This window comes from Anser brachyrhynchus (assembly GCF_964034855.1).
Source record: "Anser brachyrhynchus genome assembly, chromosome: 1".
Taxonomy (NCBI): Eukaryota; Metazoa; Chordata; class Aves; order Anseriformes; family Anatidae; genus Anser; species Anser brachyrhynchus.
In genome coordinates, this window is record NC_137694.1 from 2,993,645 (window position 1) to 3,016,925 (window position 23,281).

The following is a 23,281-nucleotide window of genomic DNA, read 5'->3' on the forward strand; positions in this document are numbered from 1 at the left end:
GGGAGCTGTTGGCCCAGGACAAAATTGGCAGGGTAATAAGTTTTCTCGTCAGCCTTTGAAGATGAGAGAAGAAGCAGTCGATTGTCATAGAGAGAGCGAGCGCGTCCCTTTAAACCACAAAGCCTTCAAAGATAGCCCGGAGTCCCAAAAATAAAGGCTTCACACTGCCTTCCTCTGTCACTCCCGGACAGAAATAGTAGCCTAGTGGGAACCATTATAGCCGTGATGAGAGGAGCCAGTCTGCTCCGATGAATGCGGAGAGCCCGAAGGGTGCTCCCGGGGCAGCTGGTCGGGCTCTGGTCTCCATCACCCGGACCGACAGCGCTCGTGGAGGCGAGCCCTGCTCCGGGAAATTTGGCTTTCGCCTCTCGGTATGGAAATGAGGCACCTGCACAGAGGCAGGATTGCTCCCCTAGGCCCATTTTGTCTCCCGGCCTTTGTCTTGATCTATTCCGAACGTCCCAAGGAGAGCCGGGGGGCTCAGGCTGAGTTCAGGGCTATCAATGATGCCGGTGTCCCCCGAGGCCCCGATGTGGGGTTTTATGGCATATCCATCTCTGCGTGATGGAGCTCTGCCTTCTGCATCCTTTGTGGAGGTGTCGCCCCCTCTTTGGGACAGCTGGTGGCCTGCTTTCATCAGCGTAGAATTCATTCAGAGTGCTAAAATACGGTGCACGGTGCAGGACCCAGCCATAAAAAAAAGGAGAAGGATTTAACCACCAGTTCGTGAGGGATGCCAGCTTTGGTGGGATGTCCTGTCAGGTGGCCCTGGGGCTGCTGTGGGGACAGTGGGTACCAGTGGGGACAGTGGGTGGCAGCGGGACAGCCACTGCAGCTGCGCCATCTGCTGCACACGCCGAGAAGCTTCGGCCAGAAAGGAGCATTTTGGGCTAGAAGTGACCAAAAATAATTGGCAGCCTGTGCCCAATCTCTTCTCTCCCCTTCTTTCGAACTGGATGTGCAGGCACGTCCCGTGGCCCAAAGAAACCTTGCATGTGGCTTGGTGGGGATTGGTTAGATAGCTATTAAAAGCCTTTTTAGCCTTTTTTTCCATTTCTGTCTTATGAGGGAGATCTAGAGAGAGAGAAAAAAACAAGTGAGCTTCAGGCACTTGTTAATCTGGTGTCCCAACGAACATCTGTGATATGGTCATCACGATTGTGACCATTGTGATAAGAACATCGGGACACCGTGAAGTACCCTCAAGGGAAGGTGAAGATCTCCAAACCCGAGGTTCCCACATTTTGTTTCAGTTTTGTAAAACTAATCCAAGCTCACCGCAACAAACCCTTGGAAATACAGAAGGTTTTCCCCCAAAAGGAGACCAGGCTTCAGGAAAGGGGGAGCAAATGGTAATTCCTGTAAGGGGTCTGTTTCCAAGCAAATCCTCGACGTTTCTGATGTCTCGAACTGTTGTTTGCATGAAGTGCCTTGAAATGCACTGGGTTTTGCATATTACACCTCCCCAAATTAGAATTTCACTAAATAACCCCCTGAACTTTGGGGATATGAAAATAGAGCACTAACACGCCCTGGCAGGACTTCAAGGGAAAGCAGTTGCTCCTTCTTTGGAAGTTTGAGGTCCTGTTTCTTTTCTTGCAGTCTCCAGTCTACATTAGCTCCTCCGGAGTCCCTGCTGCTACTTCTGGGGTAAATCTGGGGTAACCTCGTTGAATTGCTCCAGCACAAAGCTGGAATTGATCACAGAAGTAACTGGTTGCTATTTGGAGTGATTCTGCTGAAGCTGAGCCATTGTTTCAATGAAGAGGAATTATGATTTTTCAACAATTATGTTTTTACATCCCTCATACTACCGAGCCACTATATGTGCCAGGGAGATGCTCTGGAGGAAGGTGCAAGGGCTGGTGAGCTCGGTGCTGGAGCTGGGGACAGGAGAGGGAAGGATGCAGCCCCTCAGAGGCTTTTCCAGCCTTGGCTGGGACGCTGCTCGAGACAACCTGAGCAAGGACAAAGCCAGCAGAGACATGTGAACTGCGGGGAAGAGCAGCAGGGATGAAAGCAGCAGTAATTATACATCTCAATACCCTCCCTCCCAGGCAGCGCCGTGCAGGTATATCCGATCCCTGGCTCTTTTGTGTGGTGACAGGCACTTGCTGTATTGATGCTGAACTCCTGACCTTGCCTTGTCTTGTGCCACAACCTCCTGTCAAAATGGCTTCGGGTAGAGTTTCATTGCCGGGGTTACCTCGAGGTCCCAGAGGAAAGCGATCGCTCCTCTCCCAGGACTGACACCCTCCTGCTGACTCCTCCGGGCCCATTGGAGGTAGGTGATGGCTATGGGGACATGAGAAGATTGTGTCCTGGGTCTTCTTCTATCCCCTTCCCATCACTGAAAGAGCTTTCTGCATGCTTCTGCCTTGCTTGCCATATTCAAGGTAGTGAGGAAGGATCCAGCTTGGGCTCCCTGGGGTCCTGAGACACTGCGGTTCTGGGAAGCCATGCTATGTTTTTCCCCAAATTCTTCTCTTGAAGCACCCAAATACAACAGCGATGTCTGGGGCACAGTTTCTACTCTGCGAGGGTAACACCACCCAGGGACACGTGCACTGTGTCACCCAGAGGTTTTTGGGCAGGATATGTACATGGCAAGCTCCACACCTCCAGGATTTGATAGGACTCCTGCAACTGCATATGGGATGGCCTTTATAAGGCTCAGACATCCTAATCTCTTACATTAGAAGAAAACTAACTAGCTGTCTCACCTCAGACAAGACTCTGATACTTAAAAAAGTCAATGAAGGGCCTGGGAGATGACATCTCTTTGGACCAGGACAAATTCTCGTGGTCCATCACATCACCTAACCAGTTTAGAGGTAAGCATGGAGCTATGAGGCACCAAGGGAGCTGCAGATGTGTGGGCTGGTAGAGGCCTGGAGTCCTGTTAAAAAGGCAGCACGTCTTACTGGCTCTGCTCGGGCTTCCCTGCTGGGCTGGGGTCCTTGTGCATCACTTGGCTGTGAGCATCCCTAGAGATTGGACCCTTGGGGCCCCCTTTCTGCTCAGATTCCTGAGGCTTTCTTCACTTCATTTCCTATTTCATCTGCAGTTCCTCTGGGTGAGAGGTTTTTGGACCAGCTCAACACCACGGGTCACGTTAGACTCACGAAAACCCCTTCTGACTCCTTCCTTGGGGCAGCCCGACCTGCTCAAGAGCTCGATGTAGCATCTGATTCCTGGCTCAGCAGCCTGGCCCCAACCTGAACGACTCAGGCAGCCTTCCTCCTCCCCCAGGCATCCCCTGCCTCCATCCAAGTGGAATAATATGTCAGCACTTGCCTGCTAAATCCCTCCGACTCTCTTAATTCTCTCTTGATTGCGCCTTGTGCCTTGCCCTCGGTGCTGTGCAGCTCCTTTAGGACAGGTCCCAGCAGACCTCCTAATCCTTTTAAGTGCACACAGAGGGCTCTGTTTCCTCCACGGGGTGGGCAGCTTTTCTCCCGTAGCCCTGTGCTGATGCTCTGCAGAGGACGAGGTGTGCCTGGCTGGAAGGAAAGCACTCCCTGCCTTCCTCAGAGGCTGCATTTCCACCTTGCATCTCTTTATCCACATAAGACTTTCACTGGTGGCAATGCGAGTTGCCATTTACCCGCGTTAAAAACGTGCCTGCTTGGTCATTATTTTAAAATTTGTCACTTACTTTTAGATAATTCAATCAAAGGCTTTGAATACACATTTGTCTAACTCTGATTGATGCACAAGGAATCCCCGTGATTAAGGGTCTAGCAATACATGCTGTTCTTACGCTATCGGAGGTAATAATTACTTGACTTACACAATACTTTTCATTTGAAGATTTCCAATACCGATCGATTTCTTGCCTCTTTCCAGCCCTGTCTAGAGGTGTCCGTGGTAATGGGCTGAGAGCCGTGGTTGTGTGATCGCTCTCTCCCCTGTGTATCCCTCTGAGCTGAGGGCTGCGCAGTGATGCACGCTGCTTTGGTGGCATCTTTTGGGGTCTCCTCTTCATATCTCAACAACCTCCATTTACCCTTTCCTGTAGCCATGGAAGCTGTCCCTTAAAAATCATCCAATCCCCGGGTGGCTCAATGAGAAATGTGGAAAGCAAAGCAGTGGCTGGGAACACCTTGCAGCTCATTGCTGCAGATGGAAGGTGAATCCAGCCAAGTGATGCGCTGCTTTGGTAGGACCAAGAGTTACGTAGTGGTCTTGGAAGACAAAATGAGTAGGGAATGGCTTTGGGTCACTGACGAGGGGCTGGCTGATGGGAGATGAGAGGAAGCCTTGGGAAGAAGAAGGAGGCTGTGCTAAGGATAGCCTGAGCAGAGACATGTCCCGTGGTCAGATGTCAGAGATGAGAGAAGAGGAACTGGTGCTGGATCAGCACATGAGAGCAGCTTTCAGTGGAGGGTTGGTGCTTGGGAAGGGGAGGGAAGAGGCTCGATGCTCCAGGAGAGGGCTGGATCATTCTGGCAGGTTCATGAAAGGGGAGAAAGGGCAAACGTGGAGCTTTGTCCCCAGATGGTGCTTCCCTCTTATCTGAGGTAGTACTGGAAGATAAGATTTCACTTTTTCTCTCTCCCATTTTTCCCCCCTTTTTGTTTTTCTCCTGTGGATAAACATAGATTATGAAGGTTAGAAAGGCTTCAAGGGCTGGTTTTTTATCTGATATTAAGTTCTTAATAGGTCACCTTGGCATTGAGAAGCCCAGGAGCTGAAACAGTCGGCAATTGAATCACAATAACCTTTGCAGAGCACAACCTGGTCATGAGTCTGGGGCCAAGAGATATGTGGGGCCTCATTATCTCGACCTTAGCCCCAGGGATGTCAACCAACAAAAAGAACCGGACAGAGAGGCTGGGCTGGCTGATTTCCTTGGAGAGATTCTCTTTCAGGGTCCCTTTTCCCCTTGCTTCAGAGATAAAAATCCCTGGCAGGGATTGTTCCCAAGCCACTGCTCCATCCGTCCACCCTGAGCCCCCTTCATCCCAAAGGAGAGAGCAAAGAGCTCCAGCCCCTGGGTTTCTCAGTTTTCAGTTATTCACTCCCAGCCCATCACCCCATTTCTCTGCCCTTTCTGCTGCAATTTAGCACCAGAGCCTGACACAAACATCACCGCAAGAACAGAAAACCTTACTTGAGCAGAGATATAATCTCCAGGATAAGATTTTTGATCTGCATTGTTTGGTGAAAGTGGTGAAAGCGCCCAAATCCTCAGTGAAGCAGGAGTTTTGGTCTGCCTCTGATATGCCCTAAAGGGAAATTGCACATCTTCACATCACCCCAGGACCCCTTGCTCCTGACCAAGACCCCCTAAAGCATACCCTAAATCCATGCAGATGAATTTGGATGGGCAGGGTGTCACTGGGTGCCTCTGTGCCTGCACCTCCTTGAATATTTCCACCCCGTGGCATGGTGCTGTGCTGAATTCTGCCGTGCTGTGCCTGCTTTTGGTGCTTTCCTGCCATCGTGCCCTTGCGGGTGCCTGAGTCCCTGTGTGTGTGCACGCCTCCTGTTGCCAAAGGGCAGCTGGCTTCCTCTCAAGTGAGATGGAGTCATGAGGATCTGTGGGTGTCTCAGAGCTCTCCCCGTCTGGCCTCAGTCAAAGAGCCCTTTGTGCTGCTGTTCTGCAACCCCCCGCGGGGCTCTCAGCCCTCCGGGTCACCGCGTTCCTGGCATGGCAGGATGAGCTCATCTCTGGTCTCTCAGCCCCATGAACGGACCCTTATAAAGGACTTGTATTCCTCAGCCAGCCCATGCCGCCATCCGTCTGTCCTCAGAGCATCCCATAAAACTATCTGCCACAACTTCTGAGCAATGCCGTGTAGGGATTTGTGCCCTAGACCAACACTGTGTTGATATCTTTGGCCATTCAGACACAGGCTGTGCTTTTGGGTATTTCTGACCCCAAAGCCAGTAAGGTTTTAAGTCTTTTTGGTCATGCTACTTATCTGAATTGTGTTGATCTATACTTTGATCCCTGCTTAAGAGCTGACCAGAGGTGAGCAGGTATTTTGGGTTGTGCACCATGTGAGCCACCACCCGAGGAATGTTCTTATATATTGAAGTTTAATTTTCATTCTTTTTTTGCATTGCTACTCCCTTAGTATCAACAAAAATCCACTCTGACTGAACACCTCTATTTACATTTTCTGCAAGAAGAAGCAGGACTAGTGGTAGCAACAAAATAAATGTTAAAAAGCTAGCTGTCCCCTCCCCAGAAATGTTGCCCGTAATGAAATTCCACCAGTTTGGGAGAAACCGAAGTAGCTGGGGACCTGTACCCTTCCTGTTGTGGTCAGTGGCTGTATGTACATCTGAACTCCTTCATGCTGGAAAATTAAAACTCCATGACATCCTAGAAAAACTCCACAGCTGATAAGTCCAGGGGATTTTCTTTCAGATCTTACAACAGGGTGCTGTGAATAGAAGGAGATGACTTTATTGCTGTAAAGTAGCCACAGGTGTGCCACAGATAGACAAGTGCAAGATCCCAAAGCCTAACAGCAATGTCCATGGGCAGCGTGGCACCAGGATGGCCTTTGGGATGATCCATTGGGATCCTAACCCATGGATGAAGACACTGCGTGGCTGACCCTGCGGTGCTCAGGAAGCAGACACAGAGGATGTTTGGGTTCCTTGCAGATTAAGGAATGGGCAGAGCTGTCCCATGCTCCTGCCCTCCCTTTGCTCTGCTCAATGGTATCAGGTCCTTTGCCTGATGTAGTTTTAGTCTCCCCACTCAGCTGGGCAACATGTTTAAGAGCCTGAAGCCAAAACTTTGGGTATAAAATCTGATGACTACAAGGTTCAAATGTCCTATTGGTTTGGCCAAACACATGCCTGATGCAAGCATCAAAACCCAGAGATGTCACTGTGGTCAGGATGACACTGCCTAGGAGATACCTGCAGGTCGATGCTTTCAGCATCCTGCTTAATTTTCCACTGAAAGAGGGCAAAACAGGCTTTTTCAGTCTCAAATGGCTTTTATTTTAGGAATAAGTGAAGAATAAATGTTCCTGGGATGCCTGGCAGTGTGATACATAGATCCGAGATACCTGGGACCAAGGTGGCCACTGTCACCAGATCTCAGGCAAGGGCTGGGAGCTGTGATGCCCCATGTGAAGGAAGGGAAGAACAGATTTGTGTCTCTGGCTCTTGCACCGAGCAGCACAGCCCAGTCCTCAGCACGGGGACAGGAGAGCAGAGGCCTCAGCCCCATGCCATCGGTGAGAGCCAGCAGCCTGCCCATAGATCTGCTGGCAGGGCTCGCTGCTGCGCACCAATCGCTTGGCAGGCCATTACCTTGAAAAATGAGCTCTGCCGAGCTTGCCTGGTGTTGTTACAAACTAATGATTTGCATTGATTAGCACGTGGCTCGTGAGTGTCTAATTTATCAATCAGGGAGCGCCAGGGGAGCATATGTAAACCATGCTCTCAGAAATGATGTCATCTGTCAATGGGCTGGTGGACGTGAGAGCTGCACACACCTGACGTGCTCCCTGCCGAGGGAGGGAAAGGACCCGGTCACCTCCTTGTCTTTACCTTGTGTCCATGCTTGAACGGCAGCTTTTTCAGTTTGGGTCAAGCCCTGCAGTCCGGGTACAGCCTGACTGGCCACACTTCAAGCTGTAAGTATTATTTTTATGGTACTGGGAGCAGCCATCATAAAGCTGCTGTGGTAGGTGCTGTCCAAGCCCAGAACGCAAGGCTGGCTTTTTGTTTATGTCCAGTTTAGCTCATAAATCCACTGCAGGCAGAAGTATCTCTTGCTATACGTGTTGGTGGGCAGATGAAGTGGAATGGCACAGCAGTCACATGCGGTGAACTATGAAAAAAAGGACTCAGCCAGCTATGAGTTGGTCTCCTGGCTTGCAGGACCAAAGCAGAAGGCTCATTCCAGTGTATCAGAGATCATTGCAGGCTTGATTCGTTGTAACCTAGTGCCCCTGAAACATCTAGGAGCTGTGTCGAGGCAGGGTAACCCATGTCTCCCTTGGAAAAGAAAACAGATCAGAGAATCACAGAATCCCAGACTGATTTGGGTTGGAAGGGACCTCAAAGCCCATCTCATGCCAGCCCCTGCCATGACAGGGACACCTCCCAGCAGCCCAGGCTTCCCCCAGCCCCATCCAGCCTGGCCTTGGGCACCCCCAGGGATGGGGCAGCCACAGCTTCTCTGGGCAATCAACCTCTCATCCCATCCTTCTCCTGAAGCCCCAGAGCACTGTGCTTGCCCTACAAGGGAGATCTCTTACCCAGCAGTCGGGCACCTCTCTGTATGACCCGATTTTGCAGCCTGGCTGGATTCCACGGGAGGTCAGTGGGTGACTTCTCAGCAGGATTAGATCCCGTGGCCCTGGCCAGTGCAGCCACGCCAGAGCCCAGCTGAGGGTGTGCGGAGGGAGGATTACGGTGCAACGCCTGCAGATGGTAGGGATTAGCCAGTGGGATTCGAGGGAAGCTGTTTCCTTGAAAACCCTGTGAAAAAGGCCCTAGGAACCATACGCATGGGGAATAAAGGAGGAACCCTTCTCTTTTGTTGTTGCAGTGCTGTAGCAAATGTCTTGCTTACTTGCAAAGTTTAGGTCTCCTGGAGAAAAGAAGTGTAAATCAAGTGTAAATCTTGAAGAGATTGCAAGATGAGCCCGTTTGATGTCCCTCTCATGTAAAGCAGTGTATGGCGAGAACGTGCTCTGCGTATGGGTGCCTTCTGCATCTTGGTGTACACATCCTTGGGTCCGTGCCTATAACTGAGTGAATCATCACGGGGACAGAGATTTAGAGGTGAAATGTGGGGGGAGGTTGCAAGTTTAGGCTGCCTTGGAGCCAAATGCCAGGGTTGGTCTCCTCCCCAGGTTGGCTTGCATCTCTCTGGTGACCGTGGCTGCTGTCGCAACACATCTGGGTCTGGGCAGCACTGAAAGCATGAGGGTTGAGGCTGAACACCTGGTTTGCCAGGGTCCTGCTCTCCATATGGCTGAAGGCGCCCTGAGATGTGTGCTCGGAGGGGCTGGCACCGTTCACACAAGCAGCACCTCGAAACATCTGTGCGAGAGAAGTGAGAGGGCTGCTGGCTGTCAGGCACAAGAAGGAGACACCTCACCCTTTGCTTTTCTTTCAGTTAGTGTTTCTAAAAGCCTCTTGGATCAGTAGATGGACAGGGTTATTGAAATACCGTGTTTTATTAGAAATTGATCTCCTGCTAATAGGCTTTAGGCAAATTAGGACAGATGATTCGACTGGAAAACACATGCCAAAACGGAGGGAAAGGGGAGGAACGGGGTGCATCGCCAGCCCCTTCCCCGTCTTCGCTGAGATCAATACAGCTACATCATGGAACCCAAATCAATGGAAGAGCAGAAATAGATTATCATCATAACAGCCTGACGTTAGATCATGCTCTGTCTGCTGTGCTTTTGCCCCCCTCACCATGCCAGGGACGGCAGCCAGCAGTCCCAGCGTCCGCTGGGGAACGTCAGGTTCATAAAACGGGGAGGAACTGATATTGGAAAAGCAATAAAGTATTAGAGGCCCCTGTGCAGTCGTAAGGCTGTGGCTGGGCACTGCTCAGAGCAGCCTGGATTGATGCGCGGGGCCGCTTGGATCTCCTAGAAATGAGGTTTGCTGAGCCTTAATCCAATAGTGAGAAATAATGATGGTGATTTCAGTGAGAAGCCCTGGGAGAAGGAGAGGCAGGGCGGACAAAGAAGGAATGCCTTGGGGAATGGCCAGGACGGAGACAGTGCTACCAGGTCTGGTTTTCCCTGTCCAAAATATTTCTCTTCCTTTCAGAACCGGTGCCACCGCATTTGCTCCCTTGCACCCAGGTGGAAGCAGAGGGATCTGATGCTGTGATCCCTTGGGCTTTGCCTTTTCAATCCACCCTTGCAATCTTCCTTGCAGCTGCTTAATCACCTCCCCTGGGAAACGGGGTGATTTTTGTTTCCAAAGTAAACCTTCAGTGTGATTTGGGAGCTGCTGCAGTGCCGGCTGGGAGCACTGGGGCTGGCAACGACGAATTCCCTTTTTCATCAGCCCAGGGTTTGCTGATTCTGCATGAAGCAGAGTGCTGGGGAGGGTGCTGGCTGAGCGAGCTGTGGTTCACCCAGCTCCTCTTCCCCTTAGTTATTCATTTAATTATTTGCAATGACAATCAGCCAACCAGTGTCTACGGCTGTCTTCTTGGCCAGGCATCATCCGCCTGTGATCCTGCTCCCGACCACATCTCAAGAGACCTGGATGGGTTTTAAATGCCTTATACAGAGGAGTCAATGTGTGCGTGTGGGCATGGGTGTCATTTTGGCTCTACAGGGCCAGGAACAATGCTGTGGGCAGGAGGTGATGGCTCTAGACGAGTAGGAAGCAGCTGAACTCAACTGGCATGGTGGAAATGATGCTGACTTTTGCTGCCAGTGACAAGTCCAGGCTAATGGGACAGGAAAATATAGCCGATGTGGTAGCAGGAGTGCTGTGAGCATTTCCACGGAGTGAGCTTTTGCAGACAATTTTGAAGACAACTATTTGTCCATGCTTAATTTGCTGGGATTTATGTAGCAGAGCAGATAGCACAAAGTGTACGAACTGGGTTTCTCTTGGATAAAACAAAACTGGGTGATGTTCATGTGCTCCAAACAGTGATTCAGTTTACGACATCAGGCCATGGCTGAAACACAAGCAGTGTGGTTGCTGGCTTTTAGCAGAAACGGTGTTCCTCTACAGATGAACCTGTGCTGTTTGCATACGTAGACATGCAATTTGGGAGAGCCTTCCCAACTTTGCCAACGCCAAAAAGAGGCCATCCCCATCCAGCCTAGCAAAATAAGAGCATGCTAATTGAACTGCATGATCATGATGGTCTGGAAGGCAGGTGTTTCTGTTGTTCTGTTGAGCTTAAAGAACTTTGCTCTTTTGCCATGACCATGGTTTGTCTTCCATCACTGGGGCTAAGATCTTGCAGGCACCAATTCCTCCTTAGTCCTCCAACCCCAACGCTTTTCGTTGGCCCTTTTAAGATTGTACCCATGCGTTGAAGGGATTCATCGTGCCCCTTAATTCGACAGCCATACGATCCCAACCTCTAAAACCTATGTCTGTCGTTAAGGTCTGATTGAGACATCTGCCACCAGCTTGCCCAGGAGACTGTGTTCAAGCATCGCCCTCCTGTGGATCCTGCAGCAGCTGGAGGGACCCAGATAACACTGAAAGGCACCAGTAAAATGACGGGAGGTATCTTTTACCTTCTTTCATCCTCCAGACCCGTGGGCTCCTTGCCAGGATGCCTGTAGGGCCAGCCATGGCCAGGGTGGCAGCTCGGGGAAGGCCAGAGCCTGTGTCTTTAAAGATTAATAGTGTTGTTTGCTCATTAAGGAGATCGTTTTGAAGCCGGCGCTAGCCAGAACATTCGAGTGCAAGCATCTGTTTGCTACTGGGAGAGGATATTTATTGTCTGATACTTCAATGGATGTAAATAAACAGCCAGGCCTAGATAATGTTCAGACAAACAAACAAACAGCTGCCAGAATAGGTCCCCTGGTGGCTGACCTTCGGGAAGCATCATGCTGATGTTTTAATAGCAGCCGGCTCTGCAGAACGAAGCCGAGTGAGTGCAGCCTTCCGGGAAGCAGGATTAGCGGGCAGCCTGAATGAACAGGTCCCCATCAGCTCTGCACACGTGTGTTGGCTGTGGGGCGGTGGGGGATTATCAGGGAGTGGGGTAAAAGGTGGTGGGTGATGGTCCTGGGGGTGTGCGAGGTGGTGGTGGGGTTGGATGAGGGCTTGGGGTGCTGAGTGGGATGGTTCACAGCCAGCTTCAAGGAGAAGTCCCCCCTGGGCTCTTATCCCACAGCCTGATAAGATCATCTTTAGAGTAGGAATACCCATACCTTAGTTAGAAGAAAACTTTACCATTCAGGGCTTGGTAGAGTTGGTTGATGCCAAGGAAGGAGAGCAGGAACAGAGCAAAATTCTGGGACGTGCCTTGAGCTCCCCACAGTCAGCAGGCTGGGAAGATTTCCTAGCAGAGATCATATCTGCGTCCCTGACATCACCACTGATCACTTGCAGGCTTTGATGAGAATCTTCTCATTTCCCCTTTATAGGCTCTTTGTCTCTTCTTTGACTTTTTTTTTTTTTCCCAAAACCTAAATGCTCTGCTGCTAATGGATGCCTGGGAGCAGGGAATAAAACTCTCCAACTGCTGTTGTGCTGTTTGATGTTCGGCCCCAGGAAGAATGTGCAGGGAAGATGGGGATCCTCCAGGCTCTACGCCTGGGGTCGAGCACACGAAGGACAGAGTTTAAAATGGGATAGGGGATGGCTTGAGTTAGCAGCCAGACTCCTGGCTGCGAGCCGCAATAATCACCTCCTTGCTGGCACAGGGCTCGCACGGTCTGTGTGGTGTGGGTGAATGTCTGCCAGACTTTCTGGCCGCCTTCTGAATTTTCTTTTCCCTTATTTCGTAGCTTTAGCTAGAGGAAGAGATCTCCGTGCTGTTGTCGGGAGGCATGAGTGCATATGTGTGCAAATGCACACGTACAGTGGAACGAGCCCTCTCCTCCCCCCCCCCCCCCCCCCTTGCAAAATAATGATTTTGCAGCCAATTAGGTCAGCAATAGCTGTTAAATCCCTTCCGAGTGTCACTGTTTTCCCAGCGTGAAACCTCTGCAAGTCTTTTACCTGCACCAAGCCCGGAGCACAGATCCCTGGGGGCCGTACCTCCCGTTTGTTAGCTCCAGCTGCCTATCTCTCCAGCCTGCCTCGTCTATCTCCGAGCTCCTTCTCCTCTAATGGGGCCTGGCAAAGGCTGAGGATGGGGACTGAGCCTGGAGTGATAATTGGCTGCTTATATATCCAGTGGCTTACGGATCTGACCCTGATGATGCTGAGAAATCAAGGTCGAAGCTGCAAAGACGTCAGGTTTGTTTAGCACGGTGATGAGATCCAGGGACTTCCGCAGCCCTCTGGTGGGCACGGGCACCCACAGGGGATGGGGAAGGGAGGAAAAGCTGAGGCAGAGCCCAAGCACTGCTCCCTGCCAGCGAGAACATGGTGCAGTCCCCATGGGAAATTGGAAGGGGTCCTGCTGTGGGGACATCTGGGCTGTCCTGGGCATGTTTCTTGACCTGCAGTCCTTTCCGTGTGTCCTTCCCATCTTCAGGCTGTCCTAAAGGGAATGACTCACCCTAATCCCATTGACATCTTGTCCCTTAACCTCCTGGGTAAGACATATCAGTGACTGCTTTCCAGTAGAGACTCGGGGGAGCTCAAGGCACCCAGGAAAAACACAAGTGAGCCCTTTCCTCCCAAGCAGGCAGAGCCAGTGGGAGGCTCGGATGCTTGGTGCTGGGCTTAAGCCCCCAACCTCCATCTGCATTAATGTTGTGGAGCGTGTTGCTGTCACCACCAGATCCATCCAGACGACAAACCAACTGCAAATCCTCCAGTCTACTTTGCCCAGCCTAATGGTCAATGCCCGGCCCAACGTAGGCTGAGCAATCTCATGGGATCTGAGCATCCCTGAGCACCTTCCACACCCTTTGCTGTCACAGAGAGCCTCTCTAAATCCTCTCTGCCTCGTGACCCCCATCTTTCCAGGGTTATGGAACATGATTTTCCAGGTCCTCATATCCCCCATCTGTCCAAAATAAGGTTTCTTTCTTGTCATATGGTGTTGTCATATGGGTGGAGAGATAGGGAAAGGACAAAGATAAAAATCTGTATATCAGTGCTGCCCTTTTTAGGCTTTCCAGACCCTCTGTCATTCCCTCTCTTCCCTTCTCTTTGCCTTTCTAACACAGAAGATGATTCAGGCTCAGTTTCTTGGCTGAAAGGTTGAGACAGAAGGAACGAGCTCGTGGACTGCGTGCCAGGGAACAGGGGGAATGGGTCTTGATACCATCACTTCTCCAGGGCTTGTTATTTCCTTTTGGGTGTTTTTTTTTTTTTTTTTTTTTTTTACTCCCCCTCAACTATCAAACTACACAATTAAAAATCAGGGAAACCAGGGACTGTGATCCTGCTTCCTGCTTTACTCAGGAAGGTATGGAGGTCATGATGCGGAGCACAAAGCAGATCAGCTAAAACTCTGTTTCTTCTAGAGAAGGGCACTGTAATGTTTGGGTTGCTGTGGGATTGAAGATTTTCTGAAACTGCAAGGAAACACAGTGAAGATAGCAAGGGAGAGAAGCAACATGGATGCAACTCTGAAACACATGGTCGTGGGTTTTACTGAATATCCAGAGGGACCCAACAGTCCTATGGATAGCTAGATTACCCTGAATTGCGATCGTACTAATGGAAAGGATTAGAAACCTTCTCCATCTGGTTTTCAGCCCAATCTCTAGAAATTGGCTTGAGACCAGCAAAGACAGAAACCTACGGAGTTGTGTGCACTTTCTTCCGTTGTGCTGGTTCCCTATCAGGGGTAGACTGGGGCTGTGTATCAGGTCCATTCTCATCATCCCAGTTATTGATGTTCCTCCGTGACACCTTGTTATGAGATGTGGCTGGAATCGTACGGTGCCGTATTTGTGCAGGACAGATTTCAATATCAGATATAGGTCATCAAGAAGAGAAATAGCCTGTGTCGTGTCGTGTGTTCTGCAGTAATATATTGCCCCATGGAATATTAGCAATGAGAACCATAATAGCATCTGACTAGCATTTGAGTGAGTCAGTCTGGTAGGCTCTTGTGTGTTTTTTTTTTTCTCTTTTGCACATCATCATCAAAAATTCTGCCCTTTGTGCCACCATTTTCAGCTGGGTAGATTTGTCCAGGCAACAACAGTAATACACTGATAGTGCCAGAGAAAAACGACCAGGCTCTGGATTGTTCTACAGTTCTTTTGTGTTGATGGGACCAAAAAAAAAAAAGCAGTTAAACTGCTTTATCCTTAAAGTGAGGAGGCAGGGGGAAAGTTTATTTTGTGATGACAGTGGTCGTTGTCTGAAAGATATAACAAGAATGCTTTTCTCCAAGGATTATCCTACAGTCTAAATGAAATGAGGAAAAATACTCATGTTCTCTGCCTGCTTTTGTTTTCCTGCAGATCCGTGTGGATGGCACCACCAAGAACACGCTGGAGTATGAGATAGTGCAGGTGGTGGACACCGGCCCGGTATTACGGGACATGGCCTTCTCAGTGGATCATGAACACCTCTATATCATGTCCGAGAAGCAGGTAAGAAACCCTGTCAGACCACGATGTTTGGAAATTTTTTGGCTTAGCCATGCAACGGATGGCAGAATTTGGCCTGAAATTCTCAGAGTAAAAACAGCTCCTACAAAAGATCCTTGTGCTCTGTTGAATATTTAAAGATTGTGCTTAGAAACCATTACATTTACACACCGATGAATATTATCGAGGGGCCAGGGGCACAGACCTCGGGGGGAGAAACCACCCCCAGCATTGCCTTATGCAGTCCACATCCTGCTGGCTACGTGACAAGGAGCTGCTGTTGCATCTGCTGCGTGCCACATTGCTCTCCACCCCCATTCAAACTGGGGCTGCATCTGCCACCGATAATGGGTAGGGTGGGTAAATGCAACGCTGAATCATTTGGCTCCAAACGGAGTATTTGGAGAAGCTGGAGCTTCTCTGAGACGCAGTGATCTGGAGTGTGGGACACTGCCTGCCAGGGTGCAGGCCAATTTTATTGTGACATTCCTGCTGTTATTAGTATTTGTATTATTGAAAATATTACCACCCAGAGGCCAGGGAAGAGGCAGTCTGGGTGTTCAACAGGGAAGTGTGGCTGGTTTCAGCAGAGTGCTTGACCTTAAGGAAGTTTGCTCTTTGAGTTGGAAGAACTAGTTTTGCATGAAGAAATTAATTGTTTTGCAATTAGCCTTGTGGACATGCAGGGACTTCTTATTGTAACTGGTTAATTCGTGTGTGCTTGTGAGGATCTTTAGGATGCCTAGAAAAAAAGGAGCAGAGAGGGAATGTGGTAGGGTGATGTGGGTGCCCTACTGCATGGCTTCAGCTCGGCTGCAGCGCCCAGTCCAAGTGTGATGTGTTCACCCATGCGTTAGAGTTCAATGATTCATTGAGTCAATATTGCTCTCCTGGCCTTGCACCATATAAATGGCACCAGACAGAAGAAAAAACAAACAAGCAAAAAAAAAAAACCCAACAACTTAAAATGCTTCCTATTGCCTTCACGAACTGCCTGAAGGGTCTGTGTATGGGAGGCCACATTCCAGCAGCGCTCCAGCAGGCCATGGTGTCCTCTCCACTCTTCCACTATTATGGCTGTTTGTCCACCCTCTAATTCCTGCCTCATAAGAAGCAGGAGTGAATGATTTTCCCCTCTTCACCTGTCATGATTTTATAGGACTTCCTCACATCCTCTTCAGGTGGCTGGAGTAGTCTGGAGTTGATCATTTCCAAGCTATTTGTGATGGTCATTTCTTCTGACTGAAATGTTTTATTTTAAATGTTTTGTCTCTGTGAGGGCTCCTATGTTTCCAGCCCTCACTCAGAGCTGTGAGTATCTGTACCTCAAATATTACGTGGGGAGTGGAGAAGCTCTGTCCATTCGTCTTCATAAGCAAGGCTGTGAGATGATGATAACCCAGGAGAAGGGATGTGGTGACACAGCTGGGATTTCTTTCTCATCTGCTCCATGCTGGGAAGGATGGGATGTCTTCAGCAATGCCAAAGTGAAAACAGTCCCGGTCTTACCACTGTTTACTCACCTCCTACACGCCCCCCCCCCCCCCCTTTCCTTAAAAAATGAAATTTGGAACAAGAAGAGTAACTTCTTTTTCCTCCAGAAACTTCCAAGAATGCATTCTTGCTGATATTTTAACTACCTGCTTTTCCCTGACCACTATAACATGAGCAGACTAATCTTTTTGATTGGGACCCCGCAGAGGTTGTTCGTGAAACCCCATGGAGAATCCAATGCCGATTTCCCTGTCATTTATTAGACCACCTCCACCCACCCGTCTTTGAAACCCAAAGGTTAGTGAAAAGGGCACAGAGAAGGTGCAGGGGTTGAAGACAAGACGGAGAGTGGCATGGAAGAGGCTGGCCTTGGGGAGGATGTGTTGGCTCCGTTGTACAAGCCATGTAGTATGGTCCTTTTCATAAATGGACAAAGCCCTAAGTTATCAAAGCTTCTCAATGCCCACAGAAATCCCTAAGTATTGTGAGGTCTGTGGAGGTGAGGGACAGGAGGGTGACAGCTTGACCTGACCCTTCCAAAGGCAGGCACAGACCAGGGTTTCTCCAGCCTCAGTCTTCAGGGCTCAACCCTGGCCATGCCCCAGAGATGCGAGCAGTTCTGTTGGGTGTTCAGTTGCTCCATTAAAAGCAGTTTTCCTGGGCTTAGCTTCATCACTTGTCAGTCCTCAGCAGGAATGGGAACCCCAATGATCAGCCAATTCCTTGATCTTGTCCCAGATGGTTTTCATCCATCACAGCCCTGTGGTCGGCCCTTGCAGTTCCCCTGAATGCCGAGAAGTGACAAGCACTACCTGAGCAATGCTGTGCTCTCAGGAGCAGGATGCAGCAGCTTGTCACCAGCAGAAGGGCCCTGCTATATATAATAAATAAATACTTTACAGGCAGAGTGATCAAGTGAAGCAGAGGGGAAGATTTGTCACCAAACATACAAAGACCCCGTTATTTCACCAAGGTACAGGTGTGTAGTAAAGCAGTGTGAATGCGTGTTTCAGGACCCTGTGGTCAGAGTGGGAAGGACTGGAGCATGCACAGGACCTGTCATGGTTTATCAGCAGACCTGCCATTCAGGCCCAGCCTTTCCAAAGGGCACTGAGTGAGTTACAAGCAGGATGGGGATTCCCACTGACCGGGAGGTCTCGTGTGGTGACAGCAGGGAGGGAGCTGCTCTGGGGTTTTGATTCCCCACTTATCTCTCTGAATGTCACTTGTCCCTCCATCAATGTGTTCCATGGGGGCTTGGGGATATGGGCACGTTGGAGGCTTGGGCTGTTTCTTTCTTTTTCTTTCTTTCTGGTGCGCAGACAGCAGGGAGCCCTGTGCCTCACACGCTAATGTGAGGGGATGAGGAGCAGATGGGGAATGCTGGAGGAGCAGGGGAAGGAAATCCTCAGTGTCTCTGCATCTCCTCTGCTCCCCATCAAACACACACATTTCCTCAGGTCCCTCTTCCTCCTCTCACCCTCTCTCAGACCCTCTTTCTCCTACCAAGCTAGAAGCCTGATCCTACAACCTCCCTGGAGCTCTGGGCAGGGGTTGAAATCCCTTTTTCAGTCCTCTCTTGCTCTTTCTGCCTCTCTCCAATCCCCATCCCTCTTTCTGGCCCTGTCCTCTCATTATCAGGCTTTTCTGTTACTCCTCCACTCCTGGCACCCCTGTTCCTTTGCTCTCTCCTCTTCCAGCTGCCCCCACACCACAGGATGATCAGGTCTCCTTGTCTCCTAAATGCTGAAGTGTTGATATTTACACACTACCTCTGTACATCAGGAGGGGCAGGATGCTATTTTATATTGTGACACTAGACTAATTTTTGGAAGATTACCCCTAAGTAACTCCATTTCAGCATGTCAAGCTCCTGGGTCTCTCCCAGTGCTGGGTGTGTTTTGCAGAGCTGATGCAGCACCTGGAAGCAACTCCAAGATATGAGAAACTTCGCTCTTCCCTTTGATATAGGGGGATCAAAGGGAAGAGCTAGAGAAAACGAACTTAAAGGCTGAAAAAACAGAAAGCAAACAGCAAGAAGCCCCAAGTTTATTTTATTAAAATTCCAAGGCTTTGAGCTGCCTCCTCCTTTTGGTTTAACTAATGGTTAGAGAAGACTGAAAACAGTTTATGAGTAACCCTGTGTTTTACTCAAGGAAGGAGATTTGCTGGCAGTTTTGTTTTGTGCAGGTGAGTGGAAAGTTGTGCTTCTTCCCTGTAAACTAGCAGAAAGGCATCCACGATCTGAGAATAACCCATATCTGTGCAGTGCTATCATGCCCTAAAAATTGCCAATATATCAAAGGTGAGACTGGGAGGGCCATGCGTAGCAGAATCAGATAGGTATTTTGGGGGTCTCTTTTAAACGCTGCCAATGAAATATCAAATAAATATGTACTTCAACTAAAGCATGGCAGAAAAAGCATTTGGTAAAAATTAAGTAACGGTATCACAAATCATGTTGACAGGATCTTTTTGGCCTTTCTGTGTCTGTTTCTCATTAAAACGGGGGAGGCTTTTACCTATTTGTCTCCTGAGATTTATTCTTCTTCCCTTTGCCTCTGAGTCACTATCTGCAACAGAATTATTGTGTGCAAATTAGCTGCAAAGGAAGAGGTGGTGACTGCTTGGTTTACTTCTGATTTCGTGACCACTGATTAAAATCTTGTCTGCTGCTTGTGTTATCATATCAATTAGTTAAAGCAATCATTAATAACTTTACCTAATTATAGCTTAATTTCTTCAAATGTGGTCTTTGCACAAGATTTCAATTAGCATTAACTCCTAGGCTTGGAGTGGCTGTTTCCAGGGGATTGTCAGCCCGAGCCTGTCCTCACAAACACTGGCTCAAGATCACAAGTTTTAAAAATAACTCAAGAGTTTTTCCTTTTAATTTGCATTTGTTTGTTTGCGAGCCATAAGGTTTCATGCAGGCCATGTTTTTCATCATTGGTCCAAGACACCGGAAAAGACAGAAATGATCGTGTTTGAAAACGGCATGCTGAGATTGCCTAATAAATCTGACTTTTTGACCCAGGGATTTAAAAGCAGCAGAGACACCCGTAAACTGTCATAAATATCAGCCCTGCTGTTGCAGATGTCTATCTTTTAACTCTGTTGCCTTGAAGGTTTTGGGGGCAGTGTCTGTCATCTTGCAAAAGGGCCTGCAGTGTGTGGAAGGTAATCACTCTGTGCTCATTCACTCTTTGGAGATGCTCAGGTCTTCTGCAGGACTTTACTCTTCAACTTCTGAAAGCTAGGAGGGAAGGATATTGACAGTATGGTCTCTGTTTCGGAGTAATTGGCTGCTCCTGGACCAGGCTGACGTGCTAGGTAAGATCAGGGTCATCAGAGCATCTAAGAGGCTCATGTAAAATGCTGAAATAAATTCTTTCTTTATGAAGATGCATCATGTTTGGCTCTCTCTACATCCTCAAAAGAGGCTCCTAACTACCCATTTCATTGCCCTGATACCCTGCTTTTGGGCAGTCCTGCACAAAACACGTAGGGAAGAAAAGTTCCTAGAGTTCAGTCAATCTCTAACAAGCGGTGAGTGTAATCCCAGCTGGCGGTGGAGGCAACTTTTGTTCTTTTTGACTCTTCTTGCCTGCCCTTAAAATACCACTCATCATCCTCAGCAATATCGGAGGCTGAACTCTCTCCCTTGCATTAGCTTTCACCTAATTAAGGGCCTGTTAAATAAGGTCAGATGCCCTCTGAGAAATGACTGCATGGTTGGAAAAAGCCGCATGGATGCTCAGCTGAGGATGGAAAAGACACTGTGTGAGAGCCTGTATATGCCAGCCAAGAATGATAAAAGCAATTTGGCCCACTGGCAAAACTGCAGCACATTGTGCTGCTGACTCTCTTGGAATAATTCTTTATTGACATAATGCATATTATGGCAAAAAGTCAGTTTAGCTTGATTTGAACTCATTTGGGTATCCTAGGAGCAAGCATCTGTAAGAGTAGGGACACACTGCACCTCCTGCCAGGTTGGTTGTGTGCTCCACGAGGGATGTACGTAACAGAAAAATGGGGTGATCAGGTGAAGAACCAGTTCAAGGTCTTGGAAATGCCCCAGATGAGCCATCTATGGCAGAAGAAGATATTCCACCAGGGTCTGTCTCCATCCCATTAGATGCACGGGCATCTGAGATTGCATCTCCCACTGTCCCTCAGTCTTGGGACCTATGTTCAGTCTTGGTAGTGGCATTATTTGTGCCTGAACTCTACACTTACTCTCTCTTATATGTTTCCTCCATTTGGGGGCAGAACTATGGCTTTCACTTTGCCATCTGTGGAGCTGCATTTGGCTTGAGCTTCAGCAATGTCTAATGTCAGCGTTCATCTCGCAGCTTGCCAGAGAGTCTTCCCTGTGCCAAGCTGCTCCCTCCGTGGGCTGCTCAAGGAGGCAGCACAGGAGCTGGAGGATGCATGGAGGCATTTGGAGGTGCTGTGTTCCTGTAGAGAATGGGGTGATTAAGCTTTGGGACTTTGAAGGTGCTGTGTTCCTGGCGTGGTTAAGCTTTGGGACTCCTTGCCTCAAGGTATCCCTGTGGTGGGCACAATAGTAGGTTTTTCTGGGGGTTTGTGGTGTGAGGAATGAGATGGGTCAGTCGGACTAAGCAGCAGCCAGGCCTTCCTCCTCCTCCTCTCCCCTGTATATTAGTGGGAACATTCATCCTTCTAATTCACTGGCTCTCATCTGGGGCTCTGCTTTCAAAAAGCACTAGCTCTCCTCCTTTGCACAAAAAGCTAAAAAAAGAATGAGTAAGACTGGAGGAAAGGCAGAGCAATACCCATAAATACAAAAAGCATCTGTGGAGTCATTCCCTAGGTGAGAAGTGGCAGGGACTATTGATCCTCACATGTAGGCGATGGGTGGGAAGTTGGGCAGATGTCTCCCCTGGGGCCCAGGGTCATCTGGGCATTATCGATTACGGTGTTGTTCCTCTGTGGCATGTCCTCGGTGAGCCAAACACAGCCTGCTGAACAGAGAAATACTCTTATTTTCCAAAAAAAAAAAAAAAAAGGAAAAAAAATCCACTCCCATCCCTCTGAGCCCCGGCAGACTGCTAGGCTGTGGTTTCAGCTGGGAATAGGTTAGAGTATTAAGGGCAGCTCAAGGAATTTAGCTGGAAATCTGAAAATCTCCATCCCCTCCTCCCCCAGCCCCTGACCCTGTAACAGACCCAGAAGAAGGGGAGAAGAAAAGAGAAAACCGAAGAAGCGGGTGATTATATGTGAAGCCTGGCAGCTCTGTAATCCTGGACTCCATTAAACATCTGTCTCCTCCAATCTCAGTGACAGCCAGGTCTCCTCCTCTCCGCTGCCACACTCAGACCTTACATTTGCAGGTCACTTGAAAGCACCAGCGGTTAATCAGCCCCTGCTTTGGTATTCCACTCCAGCCCAGCCTGGGCACCAGTGCTCCCAGGGAGAGAGGATCCAGGCAGGACAGAGACCCTGCCTCAGGAAATCCTCAGTACAGGCACTTCTATGCCTCTTGGGCTTAAGCTTTTAATTTTAATTTTTAAGCTTTTTTTTTTCTAGTACTATTTTCTAGTATTTATTTTGTGTGTGATACCCCCGAACTCCTAAGCCTGCTCCTTGTTAATGGGGATTAATAACCATTTTGTTGTCAGACCCAGGGAGAACTTTTAAAAAGTGCCCCACAATTTTTCTCTGCCTTTTCCCTGCTTTGCCTTGGGCCTTTCTTGCTTTATTTCCCTGCTAAATCCCTCTCATCACTTTATACTGCATGATATAGCCATTATCATCATAGATGAGTGGAGTAGGACCAGGAAAATGAAACCATTCCAGAACCTGCCCTTGAAAGGCGAGCTGGCTTTTATGCTCATTTCTATCATAAAAGAACTTTGATGTCATGCTGTATTTTCCAGTTGTGTTTGGATACAAGTGTACTCAACTGCCCTGAAAATGATTTTCTTGTACTATTTCCTAACGGGATGATGATGTAATGGGAGTACCTGAAATCTATTTTTTGGTGTATTGTTATTATTATTGTTGTTGTTGTTGTTGTTGTTATTACTATTATTATTTGACAGTGCAACCCAGGAAGACACCCAGCACTGTAACGAGGTTGTGTCCATATAACAAACAGGGCAATCCTGGGGTTTTCTTGTGGTTAGGCAGTTTTGAGGGAGCAGTAAATTGTTCCAAAGGTTTGTGTAGATCGATCAGTAGGTGGCTGTCTGCCCATTCAGTGGGTGTTGTGTGTGGACAGGACAATTTCTCTGCCAAGTACCCCATGTGACATTGAGTCAGGTTGACGTTGGGGCTTTTTGAGATAATGGTCCTTAAACTCTTAGCCCTGCTATCCCATCTCAATCCCAGCACTGCTCATGCCTCTCCTCTAATTCATCTGATGGATGGATTCTTCTTTTCCTATAGTCCTGAACTCCTATGTGCAAAACTACTCTTGAACCCTTTCTCCAAGAGCCTGGATCCATGGATGACTATGGTGTACCCATGAGCTTGTAAAGCATGTTGGATTTCTTGAGGATGAAAGGCAGTGTTCATACACACTCCCTGCTCCCACGGCATCATTTGGGAAGCTTTCTCTGGAAGGAACTTTTTTGAAGTTCACTTGTTGGTAGTTTCTG

At 48.9% G+C, this 23,281-nt stretch overlaps 1 protein-coding gene across 10 annotated transcripts in view; it reads left to right on the forward strand.

Moving 5' to 3' along the window:
* PLXNA4 (plexin A4) overlaps positions 1-23,281 on the forward strand; it is a 425,098-nt gene that overhangs the window by 195,483 nt on the left and 206,334 nt on the right. For all 10 annotated transcript variants that reach the window (XM_080577830.1, XM_080577845.1, XM_080577832.1 and 7 more), the window contains exon 4: positions 15,030-15,161. In XM_080577830.1, coding sequence (XP_080433956.1) covers positions 15,030-15,161 — 132 coding nt within the window. The remainder of the gene's footprint in view (positions 1-15,029; positions 15,162-23,281) is intronic.